The sequence below is a fragment of the Centruroides vittatus genome, unplaced genomic scaffold (assembly GCF_030686945.1).
Source record: "Centruroides vittatus isolate TY-2023 unplaced genomic scaffold, ASM3068694v2 contig_738, whole genome shotgun sequence".
NCBI lineage: Eukaryota > Metazoa > Arthropoda > Arachnida > Scorpiones > Buthidae > Centruroides > Centruroides vittatus.
This window is the reverse complement of record NW_027122474.1, coordinates 2,586-25,891: the sequence shown is the minus strand read 5'-3', so window position 1 is coordinate 25,891 and position 23,306 is coordinate 2,586. Positions and strand designations below refer to the sequence as shown.

The 23,306-nt window shown below is 32.3% G+C and overlaps 1 protein-coding gene across 1 annotated transcript in view; it reads right to left on the bottom strand.

Annotated features, from left to right (window-relative positions):
* The window catches only part of LOC136980969 (elongation factor Tu-like), a 36,788-nt gene extending 14,981 nt beyond the window's left edge, over nucleotides 1-21,807 (bottom strand). Inside the window, exons 1-4 of the mRNA XM_067277169.1 lie at nucleotides 21,714-21,807; nucleotides 14,684-14,730; nucleotides 7,761-7,947; nucleotides 2,218-2,384 (exon numbers count right to left, since the gene is read on the bottom strand). Of these exons, the coding sequence (XP_067133270.1) occupies nucleotides 2,218-2,384; nucleotides 7,761-7,947; nucleotides 14,684-14,730; nucleotides 21,714-21,744 (432 nt within the window). The 5' untranslated portion in view covers nucleotides 21,745-21,807. The remainder of the gene's footprint in view (nucleotides 1-2,217; nucleotides 2,385-7,760; nucleotides 7,948-14,683; nucleotides 14,731-21,713) is intronic.
* Nucleotides 21,808-23,306: the final 1,499 nt, after the last annotated feature.

Sequence of the window (23,306 nt, the reverse complement as noted above, 5' to 3'; positions counted from 1 at the left end):
TTGTGTTGCATTGTTTAGATCAAGGGTTTTCTCTCTCTCTCTCTCTTTTATATAATCTATCATTATAATTTAAACACACGAATTCTGCAATTTACACGATTTTGGATTTCATCTAGGACCTCACAATCATTTGGTAAACTTCACATAAATATTATAAGACACAAGGTGATGTTTTGAGCCTTTTCTTTGGCCAAAAGTTGCAGCTTTTATGTTGTAAAAAATGGTAGCTATTCATTGCTTCATTGACAATATATACCAATGATAAAATAACTTGAATATTTTGAAAAGTATTTTAAGACAGTTTGTCAAAATGGGAAAAAAATTTTATAACTAATTACACACAGTTATGTTATTAAGCAATAAAGGTAAATAAATTTAATTCCTTCCTAATAAAAGCCACTCTGATATATCTATACTCAAACAAGTTATTACATTTTAAACATATATCAATACAGTCAAACCTCGGTTTTCAAACTTAATTCATTCCTAAAAGTTGTTCAAAAACCAATTTGTTCTAAAACTGAAATAAATTAATCCACTCCTGATCCCCAACAAAGTCCTTTTTGTTTTTTTACCTTTCTAGATGTTTTTCATGCATAAAAATGCCACAAATGCAATAATATTTTATATAATATATTATCATCCATATGTATATCTACAGTGGAACCTCGCTTAATGAGCACAATTCATTCCAGAATCCAATGCAAAACAATTTTTCCGATATAAATTAATGTAAAATACGATAATGCATTCTACCTCCCAAAAAAATACTCAAATACTTTATGTATAACGTTTATTCAAAGAAAATTATACAATATACCTTGTTAAGGAGCATGAATCATCATCATCTTTTCTTGTAGTGCAGAATGAACCAACCTGAAATGTGAATTTGATTTGCAGAAAAAAAAAAAAAAACAAAAACATCAGATAATATGTCTGATAAATATGCCAAATTCTTGGGCTATGTGAAGGCTATAATTAAATATTAGCAATTAATTAATTTGACTAAACGTAGGCAGTTTTGCTGCTATCTCAGATTAAATTTAATACAAGATGGTAGCAAAACTGCCTACCTCTAGTAAAATTAAACAATTTCTAATATTTAATTATAGCCCAAGAATTTGGCATATTGTTTGGCACATTTATTATATAACGGGCTGTGGTTATTGATGTTATATGTAATATGTGTGAACACAAGTTTGGAAAAATATGTTATCACAAGTGACACTAAGATGCTAGCAGAATGAGTGCTAAACACAAACTGATGGAGCATGCGAACAATCCAAGACAGCCCTTCTCGTCACTCATTAGGCAAAACGTCGCTCGTTAAGCAAGTCAATTTTTACAAATTTGTCTTGCTCGTTAAGTGAGGTTCCACTGTATATCTATTCTATACATATATTAAAAGTAAAATGTTCAGTCACTGCCAACCAAAACCAACACTTGAACAAAGTGCTATAAATAGAGACTCAACTCTGACTGACTGCATGAAATACTTTCTGAAATATTGTTTCAATTGATTTGTTTTCAATTTTAATTTAAATTAATTAATTAAGATTTTATTTTTGAGTTCAGTTTCAATGTAGTTTCAGAGTTTTAATTACTATTTTCATATTTAATTATTATTTTTAGTTTTAATTAACTAGTTACCTAGTATTAATAAATATTAATTATTATTATTATAATATATATTATAATATTAATAAATTTTTTGTTTTTTAATTTAACATGAGCATATTTAAACACAAACTCTTGAATGCCTTTTATATTACATCAATGTCAATTAACATGATTTTTATTAATTAATTTGATTTAAATTCAATTGCTGAATGTATCAAAAAATGGAAATAGTATCTTTCTTGTATGTACATTGAAATTAATTTAAATAGTATCATCATCAATGATTTGTACATGATGTCTAATGATGCGAGGTGATCTCGGTGTCAATAACTTCTGAGTTGGTAGTCCTGTCAGTGATTAGTTCGGCTGTTGACTTTCTTTAACGTAGGAAGTATAGGAAGTTGACCATCAATCGCCTTCTAATCTGGCTGGCTCTTGCTGGGTAGCTTGTTTGGCAACCAAATTATCTTTTGGCAACTAGGGCAAATATGAGTTCAAAATTTTGTTCTTAAACTGAATTGTTCAAAACCCAAGGTTTGACTGTATCATGTTTAACACATAATAATAATAATAATAATAATAAATATATAGATTTACTTTTATGTAATCTGCATGACCAGGGCAATCTGTATGACTGTAATGGCGAACGTCAGTGGCATATTCTACGTGGGCAACGTTAATAGTAATTCCACGAGCCCTTTCTTCAGGTGCATTATCAATGTCTTCATATTTATGTAATTTTGCCATTTTCTTTTCAGCTAAAACTATTTAATGAAAAAACGATATATAAATTAAATTAATACATTTATTATAGATAGTAAATAAATCAATGAAATAAAGTGAATAATATGTTATTTATAATAAACTATTTTTTTTTATAACAGTGTCAATTTGAGATATAATCCCAATTTAAAAATTTACCATTTAGGAAATCCTTGTTATAAAATTTGTAATCCATGTTTTAGCAATAAAAATGTTATTCATTTTATGAAAAGGTCATCAATTTCTATATCGAATTTATTGCTAAAAATCCATTTAAAAATAAAATATGTTCTATTACAATATTGCCCAAACTTTTTCAGCTAAAAACCTCCTTAACAATTCAATTTTGTTCCACAATTTCTATCAACTTAAAATCTCAAACACCTTAGATCAAAGGAAGCGGCATGTATATCACTACTTTGGAAGAACACCGGCACAACTCAAAAAAGTGCGATTTTTTTGATTATGTCATAATCAAAATGTAGTAAATTTTGATGTGTAAAAGTGTCATAAAAGTAACTTGCATATATGGCCACTAGGAAGCAGTTATGTGAGTGTTGAATAAGTGATAAGTGATATTCAGTTAAATCTTTGAATGGGATTTTCTCAAAACTAGTTATTTTGAGTTGTGCCGGTTTTCTTCCAAAGTAGCAATATATGAAGGATGGAATGCAGGCTTAACAAATATACAATAGTGAAATTTACACTAGTGTATCTAAGAAATAGATGGTATTTCTTGCTATTTTGTTCCAGACAACTAATCCTTTAAACTAAGTATAAATATATTGTAATTCACTTTGCTGTCAATAAATTTTAGTTTAAGATCATCCTTGTCATCTTTCAATGAAGTGCACAAATTAATTTTGTAATTTTAACTTAAGTTAAAAAATTAATTTGTGAATTTCTTAATCTAAACTTTCAAATCTGCCAAAATTAATAAAGATACACAAAAAACATTTTTAATAATAAAGAAATTATTTCATAAAGGAAGCTAAATTCAGTTTCAAATGCATTCCCCAGTAAGAAACATTATTCTAGCTTTAATTTAAACATAAAAATTTTATTTTTAAAAAATAGTCTAAAATATCAAAAGAATGGAAAAAATAATCTATATACAACATTTATTTTGAAACAAATCTATTTAGTTGAAACTTATTGAATTAAAATAATATTTCGATATAGAAATTGGTGATATTTTCATCAAATGAACAACATTTATTGCTAAAACATGTTATTTATAGTAAACTAGCTGTGTTACCTGCCATTGACAGGAGATACTTATTTTGTGAAATTATATTTACTTACCTAAAGAGTAAATCCGCAGAGAATTGTTTGTTACAGATTCATAATATTCCTATAAAAGATGTGGAATATTTTCTAAACAAACTTATTGAATAACCTCCTAAAATACAACATTTTGTGTTTTATTATCAGAGGCACAAATGAACAGAGATTTGCAGCTAATAACATGTGAGCATGCAACTAGAGTTGGCCATGTGAAAACCAACTGCTTCTGAGGTCAAGTCCTGCAACTCTCAGGACTTGACCTTGTGACTTGTTAATGGTCATTGCAAAGTATAAACTGACTGGAAATTGTAGGTGTTTAAATTCAAATAGGTAGTTTGTCAGGATTAATGATATGCTATTAAATGAGATATCTATCCTTAAATTAAATGTTGACATAAAATTTCTTTCAAGTATTTCAGTGGCACTAAAACTTGTCATTTGAAGACACTATTGTAAGCCCTAATGTTCTTTAGGAAATGTTTAGTGTCAGGATAGGTCCCATTTAATAGTAATAGAAGAGGTGTGGGGCAAGAACAACATTCAGTTTAACCTTGCCAGAAGAACAGCAAATCCCCTGTGATTCATTCTTCCACTTCAGAACCCACATACTTTATCCATAGATCCAATATTAGCTGATGATAAATAGTCTAAAAGACTGTCATAAATGAAGACACTTCAAAGCTTTTTGTGCCAAGGAATCATAGTATGCCTTGTACACTCAGAGGCACTCTCAGACTCACAGAGCAACTTGCCTTTCTCTCTGAGAACTAAGCCTAGCTTGTCTTGAAAACAGATTCTCTGACTCTCTAGACCAGGGGTCGCCAAACTTTTTCGATCGTCGACCCCCTACAACTTTTCGAAACCTCACATCGACCCTCACCAAAAAGTTTGTGTTACAAGCAAAAAAGAAAAAAAGCTCTATTTTAATATATATATTTTTAATTTTACATTTATTGTATACATGTTAATAATAATTTTTGTAGCTGATAATCAATGAGACGGATAACCTTGATGATCTTTAGCAAGATTAGCAATATTCAGTTAAAAATTTGTAAGTTTTAGTCTTTTCATCGACCCCAAATAATGTTTTATCGACCCCTGGGGGTCGATATCAACCTCTTTGGCAACCCCTGCCCTAGACAGTCTTACCTGTTTACTCTTCTTTGAAGATCGGCCAAGGCTTTGTCATTTCCAAGTAGGCATAATCTTTGCTCACACAAATATAGTTAGACCTAATGAATCACGAACACAGTACATAACAGTTCAAAAAACCCGCCATGTGTACAGTACATGTACTGCCATCTAGCATGATGACATCACTTTTTTAATGCCTCAAAGATTTTGCTAATTAAATAATTATTTTTCAATGTCAGTTCTTCAAATATAATAGTAAACTTCAATAATACATCTTTCTTATAGATAATCCCTTGACAGGAAGTACTAATTCATGTGTTGCCATTTAGTGAAAAGAGAGATAAATAGAAATTTGTTACAGTTTAATTTAATTAATGTAGGATTTTGAGACGATGTGTATCTATAAACCTTCTCCTAAACCAACAAATTCAAAATATGAAGTTTGATTAAAACACGTTCAGGCATTTTTCCATGATGCAGCAACAAACATTTTGACTGCTACAGTTTTATTTATATAGATTATATTATATATAAGTAGAGTATAATAGTAGAGATAATAAATAGTATAAATTCAATAACATAATAAATATTTCATAATCAAGAATGGGAAGTTTTTAGTTATTTCAATATTTTTGTAAATAGTAAGAGCATGTAGCCTAAAAAATTTGCACAAATTTCAAAGTTGTTTAAAATTCAAGTGAGATAATCAGGACCATGATTGGCTGCAATTCAAACTTTAACCCGTTCCATTAATCTCTGGAAATGGTCAGCTTGGAAGTGGTGACATTTAATTTTGATTCTGTCCAACTCCTTTGCAGATCCAGCTTCCCAACCATTATCTCAAACTTTTTGATTGGTACCAAAATCTCTCAATTAGCCTCCCATGGAGCCAACATTTGGAATGTTGGCTCCATAAGAAATTCTGTAATGGCCCAACTTGGCAATTGTGTCATGAGTATAATGGGTAGTGGTCATGTCTGGCCAGAAGGCATATCTTTGGTCAGAGTAGTATTTCTTTAGGAAGGGTACTAGCCTCTTCTGAATGCATTTGTTGTCATACACTTCTTTGGTGATGAAGCTGTGAAGGAGCAATGAAAAACTGTGAATGTCCCTTTGGACTGACTGCCAACAAAACCAGAAGCTTTGACAAAAACTTGGTGTCATTTGAATTTGATTTTAGGATCCACATCTAGCACTTTGGATTGTTACCAGCACATTCACTTCTGTCAAAAATGAAATAGGACTCATCATCCATAACCACATCAGACTGACACCTTCAAGACTTCATCATGCAGATTCAGAGGGTTTTTTTTGGGTAGCAAGCTGCTTTGTCATGTATTTTGTAGCAGACTTTTGCTTCTTGAAAGTAATATGTCATTCCTTCAGAATCCAGAGAACATGTCCATGTGAAATTCTGAATTTTCTTCCTAATTTTCTATGTATTTGTCCAATTTTTCCCAAGGCAGTACTCCCATTTTTTTTCAGACACTTCCTGTTGTTCTTTCTGTAGGTTTTCCTTGTTCTACCCTTGAAATGATGCTATAAATCATACTGGAACTCCTATTGCAGAGAAATGTTTAACTGTATAAAATTTTTCATTTTCATAATTTTCAGTATAAAATCTGCCAATTACATTTCTTCAATCAAATCAATTTTTAAAATGGAACATTACTTATATAAACTTTTTTGCTAAATGGAATCAAGAACACACTAGGAAGAATATTTGCTGCCTTGTGTACATATATAAATTATTTAAAATTACCAGAAAATGCTATTAAAATTTGTGTAATTTTTTTAAGATACATGCCTATAAAAGAATTCATAAAGAATACAAGAATATTTCTTTGCATTAATAATTTTGTGAAAAATTATATCTTGTTCTACATGACATTTCTTTGCATTTAAACAGCCATAGACATTTACATGCCACTTTATACAGTAAGAACCCACGTAACGTGGGGGATGTGCTCCTACATGACAAAGCACTAAACAAAACAGCGTTAAACGAGGTCATTGTAACAGAGTAAATACGGATAGGGGAACAGATGACCAAAAATAAACAAATTTTATTTTAAGTTCTTTTTATATTAATTTGTATAATAATATATGTTAAATAGCACATAAACGTATGCACACAGAAATTAAAGTTCATTTTTTGTGATGAAGGTCCTGACTTTCTGAAATTCTTGTTTTTTTTTTTTTTTTGCAATAAAGTTGTGAAGTTTCATTTGTCGCTTTTTTTCTTTCTTTAAGCAAATGTCGATAACAGAAGATCACATCCAAAATGCCTCGGTTTACTTTTGCACTCCTTTCAAAATTGGGATCATTCACTACAATTTGATCAACCATTTCGGTTATCATTACCAAACTTTTACTAAGGAAATCTGTAGAGAAATTTTTTGGGTTCTTCGTTTTCAGATCTATTTTCCAGTTCTGCATGAATTCCTTGTTCTGCTAGTTCTTGAAGGTTGTCATTGGTAAGGCTTTCACCAGAAACCTGCAGTAACTCCTCAATATCCTGCTCGTCTACACCTCCCTAGTCCTGCTGTATTGATTAGGTTGAGTTTGGTCAAGCTAACGATACAGCGATAGGCTCTTCTCATTGAGAATTCTTAGATACCTTCAGCCATAACTTCTTCCATACTTCGTTTGTGCATTTATCAGTTAATTCTTGCCAAGCGAAGCCGATATTACTTATGGCATCAATGATGTTATATTTTTTCCAAAACAAACATGGATTTAAAGAAAGTACACCTTTAAGCCACCTTTTTCTGATAGGTTCATGCTCGTAAATAATTGTATTATATATGAATCAATGAAATGCTGCGATAATTTAAATCAGCATAAATTTTGAGCTTTTCTAAGGCTTCGAGCAGACCACGTTATATCAAATCAGTGTTAAGCGGGATCTTACTGTATCTTCAAATATAACAATTATTCCAAACTTCTAAAATTACCTTTTGTGATAGCTGCTGTCAATGTAGTTTTCCCATGATCGACATGACCAATTGTTCCAATATTACAATGAGGTTTATCTCTCTGGTAAGTCTTCTTTGCTGCAGGTGAAGTTGCAGCTACTGCTGCTAACCTCTGACTGCTTGAGAAATTTTGAATTCCATTGTGCCCAAACAGTAATCGACTTACCTAGAAAAAGAAATTAACACAATGCATTACAAAAAATTAATATTAATAAAATACAGACAATAAAATATATAAAAAGGTTGCTAACTTTTTCATTATTATAAATAAAGTTACAGTTTTTTATTTTTATGAACAAATTAAAAATAAATATAAAGCATTATTTTTTATTTCTCTAAATAGGTTTCCTGTTATGGAAAATAAATTGCAATTGCACTGAAATATCAATTTATTTATTAAAAATGTAAACACAGTCTTATTTATATGATTTTGAAATAATGTGTTCTTATAATTTATTCAATTTTAACATGTTGACTGACAAATACAAATTTTCTTGTAGTTGACAATTGAACAACACGTACCATCTACGAAATAACTCTTATAATATTGTCTGTTGTGTTTTGCCAGATATGACTATTCCCATAGTAAGTAGTTATTATAAATGACTAGTGGGAGTCTGGAATGAGAATGACACATCGACTGGGTGTTATCAAACAAACTATAAGAGAGTTTAAAATGGGATATAAGTTTTCTGTTTTGATTACCAGATACAAATATTTTTGTAATAAATATACAGTAGAGCATCGATTATCCGACCCCCGATTAACCGTCTTATTGGTTAACCGACCGTGTTCTAGTCGGCAAATTCAAATGTCCGCTAGTGATGTGGCGCTACAATATTTGGTTATGTCTTGGATACTTTAATATTATTTTTGTTAAATTTTTGCATGTTTTAGCTGGCAGCACTGGCTCGACCATGAAAGGGAGGCTAGTATTTAAACCAGGCCTAATACACTATACTAATAATGTATTTTTTCATACTTTTCGGTTATCCAACTTTTCAGTTATCCGACCAACCCCAGTCCCCAATTGAGTCGGATAATCGATGCTCTACTGTATTACCAAAATGGCTAATTTGTGCCTGGAGTATGAATGACAAATCAGTTTGGTGTCATATAAGAAATAGTTTATTGAAAAAAAATATTTATTTATATTACCCAAATTATTGCTCTTATATCTTATTACACCATATAAAAATTAAAACAATGCATTGTGCACTCATTTCGGATGAAAAAACTTACATAACATGACCAGAAATCTGAAGTGTTACATTTTCTTCTAGCATTTCTTGGAATTCTCTGTGTTACATAAGTGTTAGTGCATTATCAATTCTGCAATTCATTATGACATAGCAGATTAGACTATACAAGTAATATACAAAATTATATTTTATTAAGAATATTTAACAACATATATGTTTTACACATTGTATGAAAGAATATACAAGAAAAAACAGAACAAAATAACATTCAAGCAATCTCAGTTTTCTAGCCATCTTCAGGAAATACTTAGAACATGGAAGCCATTACCATGGCAATGCATTCTGAAAAAGCATCTAAACTGCAAAAAGTTTACATGAGAGCCTTATAGTATTTTTTCAGTGCAGCTTGCATATTGAAAAAGATACAAAATAATAATGGCCAAACCCATAAAAAATTGGGGAAAAAAACATTCTTAGTACTCACAAGATGAAAAGAGCAAAAAATTGTCAATTATGGGTACATTCGTAAAGTCATACAAGTTAAACAAGAATGACATCATTGTTATTCAGGCCCACCAGTGGCCAAGTAGTCTTCGTTCCCTGAACACTGGGAGTTTGGTCGTGGGTTTGTGCCTCGCTCGAATGGGCTGGCCATGTGGAGTATTCTGGGTTTTCTCCACATCTGTAACGCCTAAATATGGGGCCAGTTTCCCTTAAAAAGACCTCCTGAAAGGCATCCCCCCAAGCAGATCGCCAAAGTGTTGCATTGCCATAACTAAACAAACATCATTGTTATTCTTACTTTCGTTAGACTACAACAAAAATGACTGTTTCTAAAATCAAAGTTATGAATGTTGCTAGTGAAGTCTTTTCTGAAATAGTTTTCTTAGATTGCTTCAAGTGGACAGTTATTTGTATCATTTTATCTTTTATCCACAGTTTAAACATTCAAGTAAATTTAGAAACATTGATATTGCTGGATGCCATTTTCTTCACAAAGTAAACTAATTCTTTCCTTTGTGAATTTCTTTAGAATTTTATTTGAAACATCATCAACATCAAGCCTGTGCATTGAAGTGGAATTTGTACTTTATGCAGACCCATTAGTAATGAGTTTAACTCGTTCGACTTTATAAATGTATCCCATGTCACATTAAACCAATATTAATTGAAAATGAAAGAATTTTATCTATCTTTGAAGGATTCCTAACAAAATTAAGAACTTCTTTGCTGATAAATCAACCTGTGTTTTTGATTTTTAAAAGGTTGTTTAAAGAAATACAAAGATAACTCATTTAGCTTTAAACATTGTTTGCACCTAAAGCTTTACTTATGTCCATTAGTTGAGCAGAAAATGTCAGATGCTTGAATGTGATAGGTGGTTAGGAATCTGGAATTGAAGAATCCGTTAGAATTTCTTCCAATACTTTATCCTGACAGCCGGATGGCCGAAGCGATAAAGGTGGCAGCCTACCGCTCTGGGGACCTGGGATCGAATCCGAACGGGTCGAATAATCCCCAGGAATTTTTTGGGGGGTGGTCCGTTCGGATATGTCGGGCCTCGTCCCTCACCACCCGGTCGCCCCATTGTGGGCCTGGCCGAACCCATAATGGGCCTACTAAAAGAGGCCCTCTTAGTGCCCACAGGGCGGAAAAAGTTTAAAAAAAAAAAAAAAAAAAAAAAAAACTTTATCCTGAGGTTGTAAGCAAGTCTTTCTTGAATAAATTGTAATAACCAAAAACAAGGTTAAGGAGGAATCCAAAAATCTTTAGACTAGTTTATTTGTGTTCCTCACTAGACTTAGCTTAGGTATTTTGGTGTTTTATTGTGTACTACAGGGGTCTTCAACCTGGGTTCCGCAGAACCCTAGGGTTCCCTGGAACGTTGACAGGGGTTCCACAAGTGATCACTATTTGCTCAGCCAAAATGCAAGTAAAATGGAAATCATCTATACAAGGAATTTTTCACGTAGGAACGGGGTAGTGGACTGTCTTATTAAAATATTAGATTAATATAATATTTAAGTAAAAATTACAATATTAATTAATATAAATTGATATAAAAAGGCAGTTGATTTTAAAAAATAAATATTTTATGGATAAAATAAAATCTTGAAATTCAGTAAAAGTCACGTGCTTCAAATACACCAATCAAGACGCATGATATCACATATTAGTTCTGTTAATCTCTTTCTGTCTGTTAAATCATGTACAAGCATACAAGTGAGTATTTATTTTGTTTTTATATCATAATTGATAACACTTATTATTTATTTACAATTTAATTAGACTACCGTAGCAATAATGGATATGTGGTTGAAAACTGGTAAGCTTCATTCCATGGATACAGGAACTAGTTTTGCTACTACTGTTAAAAATGAACCACATGTTAGTACCAAAAAGTCATCTGGTGATTTGGTTTTACCCATTTGTAAAAAGCGGAAGTATAATGAAGAATACATAAAATTTGGTTTTACATGGATCAGTGATGAAAATGAACCAAAAGGGTTATGCGTTGAATGTGAACATGTGATGCACAACGGCAGTTTAAATCCTGCAAAATTGAAAAGACATTTGGAAACAAATCATCCAACTTTACAAAATAAAAATGTTCAGTATTTTAAAAGAAAATGTAATGATTTAAGTGGTTTTCTCCACTGAGTTACTGTCGAGAAATGAGCTTTGTAATGTTAAACCTACTGAAGAGGCCTGGTAAAGGCGAAATGCATTTAGGAGCATTGTTAAAGTAATAAATGATATTTTTTCTCTGCGAATTAATTTCGTTTTAACTTTTTATTAACTTTAAGATTTTTTAAGTTCATTTTATAAATGTTTTGAGAAAAATTTTTTAGTTATATTTGAGATCTATAAGTCGGAATAGAAGGGAAATAATTTTCCGTATACTTTTAACAAGTAAATTTTAAAAAATAGATTCTGACTCCATCGCTTTGATAATTATTTTAAAATGTAATGAGTTGAAGAATAGAAAAAAGACCTTTATGAACTTTGTTACAAATGATAATGATAATGTTTCGGAAGCATCGTATCGTGTCAATTATCGTATTGCTCAACAGGGTGAAGCTTACACAATCACAGAAAAATTAAGCCATGTGTAAAAGATGTAGTTACTATCATGATTGGGGAAGAACACGTTAAATTAGTTGATTGTATCCCACTTTCGGATACTACAATTTCAAGGCGTGTTAAAGATATGTTATCTAATTTTTGTGAAAATGAGCTCATAAGATGTTTGCAAGCTTCTGAACATGGATTTACTATTCAACTTGACGAAACTACAGATATAGCTGGATTAGCGATCTTGCTCGTTATTGTGAGATATATCCATGGAACGGCTGATCAAGAAGAAGACATGCTAATTTGCAAAAGTCTGGCAAGCAGAACAACTGTGGAAGAAATTTTTAATTTGATAGATTCATATTTCAAAAAGCAAGATATATCTTGGGATTTATGTCATCAAGTATGTACCGATGGAGCCAAGGCAATTAGTAAAGTGAACGGCACAGTTGCATGCATGAAACAAAAACATCCTCACATGAGAAGTACTCATTGTTGTCTTTATTGACAAGCTCTTGCAGTGAAGCAAATGCCAGAAGAGCTAAAAGACGTACTTAATGATTGTGTTAAAATTATAAATTTTATCAAATCAAGGTCATTAAATTCAAGAGTTTACATAAACACTACTGTTGCACACAGATGTCCATTGGTTATCTCATGGAAAAGTATTAGCAAGATTTTGCAAATTAAAAGATGAAATAAGAATTTCCTTATCTGAACATGCACCTCAATTAGCTCAAAAATTAAATGATGCAGTTTGGATTCAGAAAATGATATATCTAGCAGATATTTTTACCTATTTAAATGAGCTCAACACATTGCTCCAAGGAACAAATATCAATATTTTCAAGGTACAAAGTAAAATTGATGCTACTCTTTTAAAATTGAAATTTTGGGCAGATTGCATTTTGAAAGGAAATATTGAATGCTTTCCTAATTTGTACAATATTTTAGTAGACAGTAACGCTAATCTCGATAAAAATGTAAAAAATAATTTGGTCCAACATTTATCAGATCTGCAAAAAACATTTCTTGAATATTTTTCTGTTCAAAAAGAAATCTTGGATTCAAAATCCTTTTCAAGACTGTGACACCTCTGAACTCCCAATAAAAGAAAGAGAACAACAAATTTACATATCGACCAACATTCAATTGAAACTAAAATTCAATCAAATTGATATTATGCATTTTTGGATTGACATTAGAAATGAATATCCTGAAATTGCCAAAAGGGCTGTGAAACATCTAATGTCATTTGTATCAACCTACATATGTGAAAAATCTTTCTGTTTGTATGCTGCCACAAAAACAAAATACAGAAACAGATTGGATACTGAAGATGACATTAGGTTGCAGATTTCAACAATTATTCCCGATGTAAAAATGCTTTGCGGTAAAAAACAAACACAGACGAGTCATTAAAAGAATTTTCTTTTTATTAATTTGTTATAATATAAAATATTGTTCCTTTTGTTAATTATTCATAAAATGTATTCTAGAAAATAAAATAAAACCTGATTTGTTACCTCACTATTCATTGTCTTATTAAGATGTTTGTATTAAGATTAAATAAAGATACAAGAATAATTTTGCAAATTTGAGTAGAAAAAAGCTTTGATAAACTATTTTATCTGCTACTTAAACATGAGGTTCCTTCAAGAAAACCATGAGCTCAAAGGGTTCCTAAAAGTGTAAAAGGTTGAAGACCTTTGGTGTACTATAACACCAAGTTTGAGCTAAGTAGTGTTGTATTGTGATAAGCTATGCTGTAAGCTTTATAAAAAGATTGTGCTAGCCCTAATGAGAGCTAGGGTTAACCTCTACTTCTTGCAGGAATGTAGAAAGAATTGCATGTTCCCATGTCTATATTTCATATATGTTTACCAACTGGGTGTGAAGCACTACTGCCAAAGGTTAGAAGATTATGTATGAAGAGAGAGGCTAAACTTATCAATGTGATTGCTTTAGAGAACCATTTATTTAAACAGGATGGTAACACCCTGAAAGTAGCAAATAAAGTCATCATGATTCAAGAAAGACTTGCTTACAATCTCAGTATGAAGTATTGGAAGAAATTCTTTGATTCCAGACTCCAATGTCTATCGATACACCTGAAATCCTGATTGTAGATTGGGTTGGTAGTGGGATGTCTCACCACTGGACTTCCTTGTTTATGTTCTAAAGAAAGGGCTTACAGTGCCCAGATAAAAGTATTAATATGAAATATGTTTTAATGAAATATATATCATCTGACAAACTTGCAAGCATGTTACGTGTTGCATTAATACAGAAATAACCACAATTATTAAAATAAAAATTAATATGGTGAATTAAGTAAAATAAATACAAACTTAAAATATAGAATTCTGTGATCACTGCTGAAATACAGACATTGATAAATCAACTTAATTTTATGAAGTGGCACCAAGCTTTCATATAAAGTTATTAAGCTTTCATGTCAACTGTCAAACCAAACTTAACTTATTCTTTTCCTACTTGGCTATACAAAATATTACTCATTTACAAATACTCATTAAAAGATTATTATGAATTTTAAGTATTATTGAATATTATAAATATATTTTAATAAAATCTAAATTACGATTCATAATAATTTTAGCTTACTTTATTTTCATTTCTTGCAGTTATTTTCACAATAGAATGTTTCAAACCTTAAAAAAAAAAAAATAAATATAATAATTATGTTTAATTCAAAAAAGCTATAATTATTTTTATTTATTCAAAAATTCAAAATAACAAGATTTTATACTTTTCAAATAAATCAATGTTAGCATATCCAACGCTACACCTGAAACAATGATCAGCAGTTCTGAAATAAATATATTATATTAAGAGCTTTATCCTGATTGCCTTCAGCAGCCTAACTCCAACCTTTATATACACCATGTCAGGGTAAAGAAATAGCTGCCTGAGTACCAAATAGGCTGTGGATGCTGAGTCATCTCTAGTCAACATAGTGAGTAATCAGTATGCTTATGTCTAAATTAACAATTCTGGACATAAAGATCAAGTGGAGGTCTGGAGTGTAACTAGCAATGCATCCACACCGTAAGCAGCAGCATGACTACTTAACTTAATTGTTATACTGTATTTCTTATACCCTAATAAATTTTGGACTAATAAAAAGTAACTAATGTCACTCTTTTATTGAATAAATTGTCATATTTTTTGTGCACATATTGAGACTTTGAATAAGTTCTCACTGTTTTTTCATGAAAATTGATGCTTTATTTAAAAAAAGTCATAAAAAACATGTCACTGAAAGTATCGTCCATTGCTAGCCACTAATTTCTCCCATTGTTCTGGCAGCATTTGAATTTCACTTCAAAAAAACAACACATCTTTTAAGGCTATCCACGAATCAACCCATTTTTTGACATGAATGGAAGTGCTGCTCAGCTAGGCCATGTGCCATTGATCGGAACAAGAGATAATTGGGAGGGACAATGTCTGGTAAATACAGCGGGTGGGATAGGACTTCCCATTTAAGTGTTTCCAAGTAGGTTTTCACTGGTTGTGCAACATATGGCCAAGCGTTGTGATGCTGCAAAATCACTTTGTCGTGTCTCTGCTCATATAGCAGCCATTTTTCCTTCAATGCTTGGCTCAAACGTATCAACTGTAGTTGATAGCAATCTCCCGTGATGGTTTCATTCAGTTTGAACAGCTCATAATAAATTACACCCAGCCGATCCCACGAAATGCAGAGCAGAAGCTTCAAACCACGAATATTCGGCTTTGCCAATGATGTTGATGCATGGCCAGGATTACCCCACGATCTTCTATGCTTAGGGTTATCGTAATGTATCCACTTTTCATCGCCAGTCACAATACAATGCAAAAAAACCTTTCCTTTTCTGCTGTTGAAGCAGCTGTTCACATGTGAAAAGAGGCTGTTCGACATCTCTTGGCTTCAACTCGTATGGCACCCAATGTCCTTGCTTTTGAATCATTCCTAATACTTTCAAACATTTCGAAACTGTTGTGTGAGCAACTCCTAATGATTCTGCAATTTCAGCTAGCATCTGACACAAGTTATCATGAAGTAAAGCCTCCAATTCTTCGTCTTCAAACTTTTTTGGTATACCAGAGCGTTCTTTACCTTCAACATCAAAATCATTATTTTTGAAGCATCTAAACCAATCTCTGCACGTTGTTTCCGACAGCATGGGCACCGTAAGTCTAAACAAGAATTCTGTGCTTCAGCTGCAGATTTTTTTTTTGAATAAAATAGTGCAATGAAATTCCCTGCACATACTCCTTTTTTGGGCACAAAACTCAACATGTTTAACACTATGGAAAAAAAAAGTTGTTTACACCTCGGTGAAATGACATATATAGGTTCAAGCCCCACCCCGGGTCAGTTATTTTCTTACAGAAGGTTTTAAATTATTTATTAAATCATTAAAATTATAATTATTAATTTAGATAAGAGATGGCACCTAATGCTTACCTCTAGTACCAAATTTATTTGTATTAATTATTTGATTATAGCCATATTACAGCCCAAATATTTAGGTAATCGTTGGATGATTATATAACTCATCGGGCTTTGAGATGTGTATTATACTTATAACAACACACAATAATCTTACAAAATGTTTACAAATAACTCTTAATGATTTTTTTCTTTTGTAAACTTGTTCTTCCTTTGGGATAACAACACATCTAGATTTTTTTCTCTGACTCTACTGACTTCTCAGTTATTAGACTGTCATATCCAGCGACAGATTTTCTCTTTCAGGCAAAATGGCAGATTGGTAATTGACATTTGTCTAATCATATGAGTTTTCATAAGAATCATACTACATTGCACAAGATTTCTCATAGAATCTCCTATGCAAATTTTCTTCGATACAACAAGTCATTTGTATTTCTCTTGTAAATAATCTGAGCATTTATTGCACGAATATTCAACAGGCTAAAGAATATAGTATGAGGCCAGCAATTGTTTACTCTGGAAACAGAATATTTTAAATTTAGACAAGCCACAACATCCATACATCCAATGGTGAGGTTGTAGAAAGTAATTACTTCAGGGGCCGTATTTTTGTCATCATCTCTTGTCTTTCATCTCTCACAAGCCGGTTGCTGATTGGCTAATCATTTGTTTACGTCTCGAGAGATCATCGCGTCTCTCCAAACATGATTCTGGACAACTTTTTCTCTTGAAGATTCTCTCGTTTCTCAGAGACAAGCAGTTAGTTGTCTTTCAACCCGTCTTTTGTTTCAATTTCGTTATATCCAATATGGACGACTGGATGCTACTCATGCTGTACAAATGTATTAGAGAACGTTCTCTATCTCGGAAAAGAATATTTTAAGAGAGAAAATGCTTCTGATTTTTTTCCAGTGTCTACTTGGAAATGCCACTGATTCCAATTTTTTTTTGCTTATCCTACATCAATTACTGAACTATTGAATATGATGTTAATCTTACTTAGATAGTTAAGGAGAAATTAGATAGTAATATTTCAAAAAATATCTAAGTATGCATGCTTTTGTAACTTAGATTATTAAAATTTTTATTTCTTAAGAGATTAATTGACATTACAATCTGTAAAAACGTTATAAAACAAAAAACAACTTTGTCAAAATTACATGCTTTATTTGAACTTGTGCTTTCCTTACCACATGATCTATAATTATGTGCTCTGCATTTTTGAAAATTTTACAATTTCATTGGTTAAAACTCTATACTGTGTTGCATGCCCAGATAACCCGAACGTATATAATCAACTTAGTAGAATCATGATGTCATCAACAAAGACGAGATCGTTAAAACTGACCAGAATCGCCACTGTCTCAGAGACGAATTTCGTCTCTCGTTTTGACATCATTCATCCTTGAAAGAAGAGACGAGAGATAAGTGACCAGAATATGATCCCAGGTTTTCATGCCTCATCAGAGTTGGGATGAATGCTATTGTCACTATGCATGGTGGATATCATCAATACATTGTTCTTCTGTTTCTTTTTTGTAACATAATAATAATAAGGCAATTGTTAAGCAGTTTCTCTCTAAATGTAAACATGCCGTTGCTTACTGGCCTGTTTTTCAGTGACATAAACTCAGTAGGTATCTCTCTTATTCTTCTGGAGAGTTCCAACTAATGTGAACTAGTAATTGGTATACAGATCATTAGCAACTGGTACAGAAGTGAAGTAACTGTGGTCAAATTCCTTCCAGCATTGTTAACTGGTTGTATCATTTGCAAAATCACACTCTGCATCATTACGAATTTGATATGGTCTAGAACAGGGGGTCACCAAACTTTTTTCACAGCAAGCCAGATAACTGAGAGAATAACGAGTGTGGGTCGCATAACCATTTTGTTCAATACAGCACACTGAACACACAAAAAATAAAGACAACCAACATATTTATTTACCAATACACAAACATGATCGCTGCAGCAAGTTCATAATCGCTTTTGTTAGAAACTTCATTGCAGGTATCGGTACTTACAGAAACCGGATGTATACAAAAAGCGCTCTGATATCCAAAGTCACCAAATTTTTTATTTCCCTGATTTATCTAAAAACTAGCAAGTAGGCCTGGTGCTGCTTGGGCAAAAGTAATGATAGCGAAGATTAAGATTATTACATTATAGTCACAAAAAAAAGGAATAATTTCATCAACAAACTAAGTTTTTCTAAAGAAAGGTCGAATTTGAAAATCGAATGTTCTAATATTGTTCGATTTTCACGATGTGTTCTGATTATATCCTTCGATTTTCATCCAATGTTCTAAAGAAGAAAGGTCGAGAAAAACCGAACTAATCTGTTTAAATTTGAAAATCGAATATGTTCCAACATATTACTCTTTTTCTTTTTTTTCCAGCACCCGTAAATCTTGCACGTTGCTTTCTCTTGTTCTCCATTGTTACTTAACACTTTGGAACTTATATCTGGTACCCTAACTGTGCACCAAATTTCAACTTTCAACACCTAACCATTTTAGCGAATATTAAGATTATTACGTTATAGTCAACCTTACCCGTTTTCACAGAATGCAAGAATTGGGTCCTCCCTGTTTCCAGACTAATTACAGAATTTTTATAGGTCTAAAAATATGTTCGATTTCAAAAAAACTGCATCTGTGTCTTGCACTTCGCTTTCTCTTAACACTTCCATCATTGATGGAAGTGTTAAGACTTAATCCTGTCCCTCTCCCCCGGGGAAGAATTTCGAAAAATCCCTTCTCAGCATGCGTTCTCGTGACGTACCCTAACTGTGTACCAAATTTCAACTTTCAACTCCTAACCGTTTGGGCTCTGCGCTGATTATTATTATTATTATTATTAACTCGTCTCAATTATATATATATATATATACATTACATTACTGTCAGGTGGAAACATCAGACTGAACCAATTTTGGCATTTTTACTTACACTTATTTTAATTTTTTTTTACATAGTAAGTTTATCTACAAGCTATATAAATAATTATATTTTAGCTCATTTGTGGCACAGTACAGTGGCAGGCTGGATGAACTGACCTCATGGGCCAGATCCAGCCTGCAAGCCATAGTTTGGTCTAGATGATTGCTTTGCTACATAAACTTCCATATTAGGATTTAAAATGTTCTGGCATTGTAAAATGCATATATTTTTATGCCATACTTTGCAGCTTTATTTACAATATATAGCCTGAATTTGTGTCTATCTCTGAATGTTTCTAGCATCTTGTCTGGTCTTGTGTATGCACTTGCAGTGTAACTGTTTGTGCAGATACTCATAAATTCATCAGAAATTTCTCTAACTGGGACCAGATTATTTTCTGCCTTTCTTTCAACTCAAAGTTCTATTGTCAAACCTAACAGCTTGAAGAAGAGTGTGAAATATATTTTTAATTGTCTATTTGGACATTACTCATTAGTAAGACTATGTCCTACTAATGAGTAATGTCCAAGTAGACAATTAAAAGTAAATTAGAAGTAAGGACAGTGAGGCATTTATAATTAATTAAGTGTGTGAAATCTTTGTTGACTTATTGATGCAATAAAGAAATCAGGTGCAGTTCCATCTGAGGCCCACAGCTCATCTGTATTTAGATGATATGATTTCTTCACATCAGTAAGGTAAAACATACATAGGAAAGCTGACATTTCCTCAAGATCAGTGCATGGACAGTCTTGTGTATTATGTGAATAAACAGTTGCCATTTTATCTATCTCTTGATTTGTGTATTTAACTATACAAGAAATTACATTATCTGGAAAAAATACTTCCAATAATCTAAAATAGTTTTATATTCTTGGCTCTACCTTTTACATCTCGTAGCTGTCACAACTGAAAAGGAGTCTTGGCTAAAGGTACTTTATCCTTGAATTATTTTAAGTATCCCTACCATGATACATTTCATGATTTACACATCCAGAGTCTGTAGGATTCTCATTGTCGGGATTATTATAAGATTTGCTCCATTGCTGAATAAAGTTCTTCATACTCGGATTCAGCAACTGTTTCAGAATCAAAACAAGATATGGGAACATCATGTTATTCTAATCAAGTCAATATTTGTTCGTCGGATAACATTTTCTAACTGGAAAAGGCCACTATAGACTAATGTTTGAGAAAAAAACATAGATATTGCCACATTCATAGAACTAATTTTCGCAATTCATCTATTGTTTTGTCACTTCCCCTCTTTTACAAAATAACTTCTGTTAGCCGGAGACTGGCAAGACATGTTCTGTAACACAAATGGTCGCATCTTTAGAAAAAGCCTAACAATGCACTGATAAAAATAAAACCCCAATCAGCATGTTTAAAGTGATTGCAAACACTTCATTCATCTAAAAATGACAAATATAGACATAGGCCTAGTAGTGGTAAGATTGCAGATGTAAATAACTGTTGAAACCTCAATAAAGCTATAGAGCATTCCTAGCCCATAGGAACAAAGTCAAAGAAACCATACCTCTACATGTGACCTTTCATGAGATATAGTCCCCCAAAATCAGCCTACTTCCAGGCACAATTGGGAGTCACATTGCACATCCACTAAGCCCATTGCATGTTTAATAGACAATCCAGCACAGAAGTCAGACATTCTAATGATATTAATTGGTAAAGAATAAAGGAAAGTCCAACATGTGACCCTGTGCGAGATCTTTACCCCCAGATGCGGAACTCCAACAGCAGCAGTTCCAATCACCATCCTGCTCGTGGACATCGTGCTTGCAACCGAGTTACATTATAAGCACGGCAACCAGTATCTATAACAAATAACAAACGCATTAACTTCTAATGACCAATGTTCTGGCAAGTTTTTACATCAAACCAGTACTTCTGACTATCCTCCACGCTCCGTGTTAGTTAAGGCTTGCTTTCACTTGCCTCGACAGATGCTCCGTACGTAGTCGCATGCTTCGGTGCAAGCGATATCGAGCCCCTCAAGACAAGTTCCAATACCTCTAAACTGTATAACATCAATTACTCCGCGAACAATCAAGTGGACTACTCAAAGCCGGCTTAATTACGTGGGCAAAATAATAAAATGCGATGGTCTTTGCGGATCGCGCCTGGAAGTAGGCTGGGTAAACACGTTTAATCCTAAACTAGAAATAACATACAAAATTAGATGTTTATATGCTTTAAAAGGCATTACAACCATTCGATTTTTTACCTGAATTTCCTAACAATTTCCAAATAATCATGGTTATTATTCTTGTAATTTACTATACGACCGTCTCACCATCAGTTTAGTTGGCACACTGTTGCCAACTGTTACGTTTATTGAATTTTTAGACAAAATTATATAAAATTTTATTATTTTATTCTCACAAAGTTAATGATATAACATCAAATCTATGTAATGTTTTTATAATTATAAAATAATTACATTTTATTTTTAAAATTCTGAATAGAATTTTAAAACAATATTTTTGCATAGTACAGTACTGTATTATGAATTTATGACGTGTAGATACTATATTTATATTATTAATTGAGTATGAATTATTGAAAATCATACGTTAATATAGTGAAAATGTACAAAAATTAAACTAAATATCGAAGAGGTTGTACGTGTTTGGCCTGTCCCTTACCATCCGACTGCCTGACAAATCTATAATATAAATGAAATAAAGGGTCTCAGAGCGAAAATAAATATTTTTACTTTAGCTTTTTCTGTGCTAAAGGCACAAATAGGGCCCTTTTCTGTGTGTATTGAGAGTTTAGCCAGGCGTACAACGAGGGCAATAGGAACAGCGAGGACCGAGATCCTGTATTAACCAACCTGAGAAAATTTCTTCTAAGCCGATCCAAACTCGAACCAAGTTCTCCATTATGGCAAGCTGGTCTCGGTCGTCCGGTGGTCACAGCGAAAAAATTCTCGTCGCAATTCTTTCTTAACTCGAATTAATAATCTTGACAAAAAATTCCGTCAACAAACAGTAATGATTTTAAGGAAGATGCTAGGTAAGAATGTCTTGCAAATCCGATACTTGATAATTGCACAAGATCTAAGATCCTAGCTTTTATTGGATTCCAAATACTGGACGAATCTAATATCGATAATCACCACAGAGCAAATATTGCATAAAGACGGCTCGACAGCCGTCTACAATGGATCAAAGTCAAAATCCAAGATCGATGTTCATTGAGGTAATCATTTGTATGTTGTAGTGTAAGCAAATTTTCAAACAATTTATTAAATTGTTTGGCAGTTTGCTTACACTACAACATACAATTTGGCATTTATTCCTGCAGTTTCAGAATTCGTTTTTTTTTCATTGTACTCCTTCATTACGAGTCTACTACAATAACTTATGAGTCATAAGTTATGACTACAAGTTACTGTATTTTGCAAATTCAATTTTAGTGTATATATTTTGCTTTTAAAGAAATCCGTTTATCTACACCAACTTCTTTGATTGACAGTAGTAGTGAGAGTAAATCTTGCATTTCATTGCTTTATAATTTATAATTTCCTTTATTTTACAGGTTACTGTTGAGCTTTCGACAATAAATTTTATTAGTATAATTTTACATTCTTTTGATTATTTGAGGCTCGTTTCTCACACAGCCCACCTTATAACTTTTGTAACATTAATATACAGTCAAACCTGTCTATAACGGAACCCCTAAGAACCGAACAACTTTTCCGTAATATATACAGGTAACCTACTATACGTATCTCTTGATTAATGCGATTAATAATTTCTTCCCGCAATTTCTCTTCAACGGCTTTTGGGACCCGTACGTTTTGTATCTTTTA